Genomic DNA, 5,949 nt, shown 5'->3' on the forward strand with positions numbered 1-5,949 from the left:
ATGTGGTTGTAAGAGTAAGGGGATAAACAGCAATATAAACATTTAACCAAGTGCAATTACTTTGTAAATATTGTTTTGGCTCCCAATTTAATATTAAGTGCATAGAGAACAATCAAATCTTGGGTGTTTCTGTCTTTACTAAACAACTCTCAGTTCCATCTTGGGACACTCCAGACTACAATTCAGTCATTCTTAATAGCCCTGCCCTATTTTTTGTTGACTCCACCCTCTACGCTCGCAGGCTCTCTCTCTCTCTTAAGGCTCTGACACTCCTTACTTGACGTGCTTGTCTAAGGTAGGCTGTGCTCTATCTATCACTTTCTATTACTTGCTCTCTTTCCCACTGTGTCTCTTTCTGTAAGGAGGGGAGGGCTTTACCTGCTTTCAATCAATAACTTGTGGAATTCAACAATACAAGTGGGTTGTGTATGCAGCTGCTGGTTTCACAGCCACACCGATTGCAAGGCTCCAGACTTCTGACTTCGTCTCCTCTGCGTGCATACTCGCCCTCTATTGTGTTAACGGACACTCCCTGTTTACTTTACCAGGTGCTTGGACGTAGCTTGTGTGTAAGCGTCTGTACATGTGTGAGGTGAACATGGCTGAGCCTGTGTCCCCAGATTATTTCACCTGCCACCTGTGTGCTAGTCTCCTGAGGGACCCTGTGGCCATCCCATGTGGCCACAGCTTCTGTATGGACTGCATTAGTGGTTACTGGAATGAGGCTGACTACACCGGGATTTACATATGTCCTCAGTGCAAGATCACGTTTACCCAGAGACCCGTGCTCAGACCCAATGCAACCCTCTCCAAAGTGGCCGAGAAGATCAAGAAGACCGGCTTGAACCTCAACCTTGTGCCTCCAACCAATGGAAGCTTTGCCGGACCGGCCGACGTTCCTTGTGACTTCTGCTCGGGAAAGAAGTTTAAAGCTGTCAAGTCCTGCCTAAACTGCCTGGCCTCTTATTGCGAGAAACATCTGAAGCCCCATTATGAGTCCGCTACCTTCAAGAGGCACAAACTGGTGGACGTGCTTGGGAACCTAGACAGAAAGATCTGCCCACAGCACCAGAAAAGCCTGGAGCTATTTTGCCGTACTGACCAGATGTGTATCTGTGCTATCTGCACCGTCAGCGAGCACAAGGGTCATGATATTGTCTCAGCAGAGGCAGAGAGAAGTGAGAAGCAGGTAAGGAGTAATTTTACTTGAAATAAAACTTTGTGCTTCTAATAAAAGCAAAGAATGAGATGTTCAGTGGTATATGACTAAGACTCTCAGTTAGCTGTGCAGACTGTTAATCTATCCTTTCATCACTGAGTAGTAATTATGCTTACCTAAGTTTATCTCACTTTTACTATTATCTTATATCTATTAGTCAAATTAGTTTTGTGTCTAAATCAATCTATAAGCTATTACTGACAGTTCAAGAAAATGTTGAGAGAGCATAAATTGGCTAAACATTAAACCAGATGTGTGTAAGGGACACAGAACTAGTAGAACAAAAGTCAAAGACAAATAAAGTTATCACTTCCAGGCGGTCAAGCTGAAACCACACAGGGAGTGTTTCTAGAGTAGATTAGCCAAAGGTGAGTAAAAAAATGTTCTGAGTGGGCTTTATTCTGGAAACAGTGTGCATTTTCTTCCAAAGCAAAAATTTATTTATATCCTTGGGGCTCTGAGAGAAAAGGTGGGAAAGGGTTGGGTCAAGCAAAATCCCACAGATAAAGGTATGTGAGTGTAAGATCAGGCCATAAAGCTTATGACCCAACCATCCCCCAACCTCTTACATTATCAGTAAAAGAAATTGAAAGAGACCTCCTGCTAAAACACTAAAGACATCACCCAGCCAGAAAATAGACACATGTGATTGAGAGAATGTGCAGATGTCTACCTTCCTCTAACCCCCATTTGGAATTTCATCTCTATGAAATTTTTAAACCTTCCAACTGCCTTACAGCATTATCTCTCCTTTGGCTGTATGAATGTTTAAAACAGGCAGTACCTGTGGGAAAGTGGAAAGACGAGATTAAAAACTATAAATAGCTATCCTTCAAATGTTTCCCCTTTCTCTTGAACAACTGACAACAGGGAATGTTCAAATAAAAGCAGCATTTGTTAAATTTTTGTTTATCTCCTTAATAACATTATCAAAACTTGGCAATAAGTTCAGTGATGGTGTTGTTAAACTGTGTGATCTGCTGCCAGAGCGGGAACCAGCAGGTACTAACTGAGAACGATTTGTTTACTCTGCTGAAACCAGAAGGACCTTATCACAGATTGAAGCCCCCCTTATTTTTCATCAGCCTCTCAGTCTCTCACACAAACAGAGACACACACCACACACTCCCTTTATTCACCCCCTTCCCAGATTCCCCACATTCCATCAAGCTTATCTTGAAGAATGATCTTGTGGGCTCACTGAAATGCTGCACCAAAAGCCCCCTTTTCTCCAAAGGGCCAGGACATGAGCACCTTGAAATGCTTTTACACAAGGTGGGAGCGGCTAGTTTTACATTCCTGGCGTGGCTGGCATTCCCGAACTCCCTTTTATTTCCCCTGTCTCCTAAAACAGAGCACACATTAAGCATATATCTCCATGTAAAGCCACTTAATAATGAGCTACAATGGCCTTTCACCTCGCCAAATATACAAAAGAAACTTTCACGGATGTCACAAATGATATAAACAGTGGATACTCAGTCCTAATTATATTAGGTACCTATTAGTAGATTGTTATACTTTAAAAACTGGGAGTTTACATGCACTTAAGTACTCTTTTAACGTTTCTCAGGTAACGTTTTTAGAGATTTCCTACTTAAGGTTCTAAGTAGGACCATACAGGATATTTTTCTATAAGAAAATACCTCAAGCAGAATCCTAGAAGGAAGATTTTTGTATTTATTTTGATCCTTTGTGGTTGTCAGTGTGTGTAGTCTTTTAGCTTTGATCTTTTTATGTGTTCCTTTTCTTACAGAAACTTCTTGGAGTATCCCAAGCTGATATCAAACAAAAATGCCAGCAGAGGACCAAAGAACTGGAGGAATTAAAAACGGCTGTTGATTCACTGAAGGTGGGTAACAGTTTCAGTGCATTCCCCTTCCAAATGGGCCATTTTTACAATCAAAAGCAACATGTAACACAATCAGTGCAGCCTACAAAGAAGAAGGCCATATTATGTGGCTGCGAGTGACACTGACCCCGGGGTAGAACCCTTATCTTATTAGTAACTCTATAACAACCTCATGCAGTGGAACACAAATAAACCTTGAGGCCTGGGTGTATTTGCCCTTTTTTTCTGATAAAGTGGAAACCAGCTGTTGACACAGTTTGTCTTTTGTTCTGGTGTGTTAGGCCATGAAGGTCAAAACAAGGAAAGCTTCAACGAAGTTGTCGTGAAGACTGAAATGAAGTGATTAGCAAAGTGATTCGGTGGCTGAATGTGTTTGCTAAACTGTTTTAATTATGCCACAGAGCTCGGCTCAAAGGGCTATGACCGAGAGCAAGAAAATGTTTGATGAGATGATCACTGCCATCGAGAGGATGAGGTCGGAGGTCACCAAGCTGATCAACATTAATGAGAAAGCTGCCTTCAGCCAGGCAGAAGGACTGATGGAGCGTTTGGAGCAGGAGATTGATGAACTTAAGAAAAAGGAGACTGGCTTGAAGCAACTCTATAGTACTGAGGACCACATCCACTTTTTACAGGTACAGAATTCAGTCGTGGTATTCTATTAAATGTCTAGTTGGTGATTTCAAAAGTTAAACCTAGTTAAAGCTAAAACTAAATACTTTGAAACTCAACATTGAAACAAATACCACCCCGTCCAAAAGTAGAGTTTTTTAATTGAACAGTAGTATGGCTACCCTTGAAATAACCTTACCTCCTGTACTTTTGTGCCAAATCTACACAATAATTTCATTATGCAGCCATTAATTTTGTGCCAGTGTACCCCTGAGAGCAGTTTCTCTGCTAAACAGATTTATTTATTGAAACTTTTGAGAGCTTTTTATTTAAACAGCAGTGTTTTCCTCTTTTCCTTACAGAATTTCAACTATCTTTGCACACCAACTGACGATGGCTTTATTCCCAAAGTATCTCTGAACCCAGATTTCTCATTCAGTGCTGTAAGGAAAGCTGTTGCAGAAATCAAAGAAAAACTTGAAGAACTGGGCAGAGAGGAACTGCTGAAGATCTCAAAATCAGGTATGAATCCTCTTTTAAATACAACCATTTAAAGACATTTTCACTGTTGGATATATTGTACATAAGTATTTCCTGCTTTATAGCACTGAATTGTTTACTTTTTCTACTGAAATAAACACTTAGCATGGGGAGGAATTAATCCAGTCAGATGGGGCACATGATCATGAACTGACACAAACTGCATAAAGCAGAATCATGTGACTGGGTTGAAAAAGTAAATAGTACTTTGAATCATGACTAGTGTGGTACACAAAAGGAACAGCCCTGATTGGGTGATTAACGTCCTTTTGTGTTTTCAGGATGTGTTATGTAATGACACAAGGCTCCTGATTACAAGGCTTTGTGGGCATAACTTTGTAATGATGTTTTACAAACAAATGGATTGTTTTTTAAGTGCACTTTTTCTGATGCCTTGCAGTAAATGAAGTACCTGTTTACACACTGGAGAACCGTAGTGTTCGAGAGAAAAGCAGCCGAGGTAAGGCATTAGAAGACTATTTGAAGACGTAATGTTCAAGAGCGACATGAGAAATGTGCTGAATGAAACATACTGTATGCTTTCTTTTTTCTTTCTTTATCTAGTCAAAGATGTCCAAACTGTGGACAGTGCACCTCCTTCACAGCCGAGGAGCAGGTCTGAGTTCTTAAAATGTAAGTAGCATATCTAATATTTCAGCGGTCACTTGTTCCTTGATTTTGTAACTTTTTACATAACACATTCTTTGAGACCTCTTGCTTAGTTTCTTCTGAGAATAATACTTTTTTAAGGCTTTCGTGGTATAGACATTGATGTTCTCTGAGCTACTAGAGGTAAATAAATGCCCTTCTCCTTGCCTTTAGACTTCTGTCAGCTCCGCCTGGACCCTGCTACTGCCTATAAAGAGCTCTACCTGTCAGAAGGGAACAAGAAGGTGACTCGAACCCGCAACTTGCAGCCCTACTCTGATAATCCGGAGAGGTTTGACACCTTCGCCCAGGTGCTATGCCGTGAGGCTCTGACTGGTGGCCGCTACTACTGGGAGATTGAATGGAATGGTGAATTCTCAGTTGGAGTGGCCTACCGGGGCATCAGCCGCAAAGGCAAGGGTCCACTCTGCTTGCTGGGTTACAACGATAAATCCTGGAGTCTCCTCTGCTCTGACACGGGCTATTCTGCCTGGCATAACCGGGTGGACAAAGTCATCAATGCGCCACATTCTCCAAGAATAGGGGTCTACCTAGACTACAACGCAGGAGTGCTGGCTTTTTACAGCATCGGCGAGACCATGACGTGTCTCCATCGCTTTGAGACCACCTTCACTGAACCCCTCCATCCTGGATTTGGGGTTGGAACATCGGTTAAAATTTGCCAGCTAAAATGAAGACTTTGACAATGAATTTTTATTTTTATAGAGAGTACTTTTTTTTTTACATCATGTGTTTTATGTCAGTTCCAGTTAACACTAACACTTGCAATTTATTTTACACTACAAAAAAAGGCAAATTGAACAACGAAAAAGACACACCCTGAATTTGATTTGCAAATTGCAGCATTTCATTTAGACCTTTCCCCCAAATAACAAAATATTATTCCATCATGCCATTTGTTTTTCTTTTTTCAAATTAATAACATTTTTGAATACTAAACCTTATATTTATCCAAGTACCAAGTGCCATTCTTCATATTGTGATAAAAAAAGAGCTTGATTATTTCCTCAAAAATGATCTCTTTATATTCCAAATAAAGTTTTTATTAACAGACAAA

General features: G+C 40.8%; 1 protein-coding gene across 1 annotated transcript; it reads left to right on the forward strand.

Annotated features, from left to right (window-relative positions):
- Window positions 1-240: 240 nt before the first annotated feature.
- ftr82 (finTRIM family, member 82) lies at window positions 241-5,949 on the forward strand. The gene is made up of 7 exons (XM_083531902.1): window positions 241-1,189; window positions 2,976-3,071; window positions 3,473-3,706; window positions 4,046-4,205; window positions 4,624-4,683; window positions 4,788-4,856; window positions 5,046-5,949. The coding sequence occupies exons 1-7, from the start codon at window positions 584-586 to the stop codon at window positions 5,564-5,566; spliced, it is 1,746 nt and encodes a 581-aa protein (XP_083388028.1). The 5' UTR covers window positions 241-583; the 3' UTR covers window positions 5,567-5,949.

This window comes from Silurus aristotelis (assembly GCF_946808225.1).
Source record: "Silurus aristotelis genome assembly, chromosome: 26".
NCBI classification, from domain to species: Eukaryota; Metazoa; Chordata; class Actinopteri; order Siluriformes; family Siluridae; genus Silurus; species Silurus aristotelis.

Bases quoted from the DNA above. Each gene is read 5' to 3' on its own strand.
- ftr82 (XM_083531902.1), top strand. From the start codon at position 584: ATGTGTGAGGTGAACATGGCTGAGCCTGTGTCCCCAGATTATTTCACC. The intron at 3,072-3,472 runs GTGGGTAACAGT...ATTATGCCACAG, and splicing joins CGGCTGTTGATTCACTGAAG to AGCTCGGCTCAAAGGGCTAT. The intron at 4,857-5,045 runs GTAAGTAGCATA...CCTTGCCTTTAG, and splicing joins CAGGTCTGAGTTCTTAAAAT to ACTTCTGTCAGCTCCGCCTG.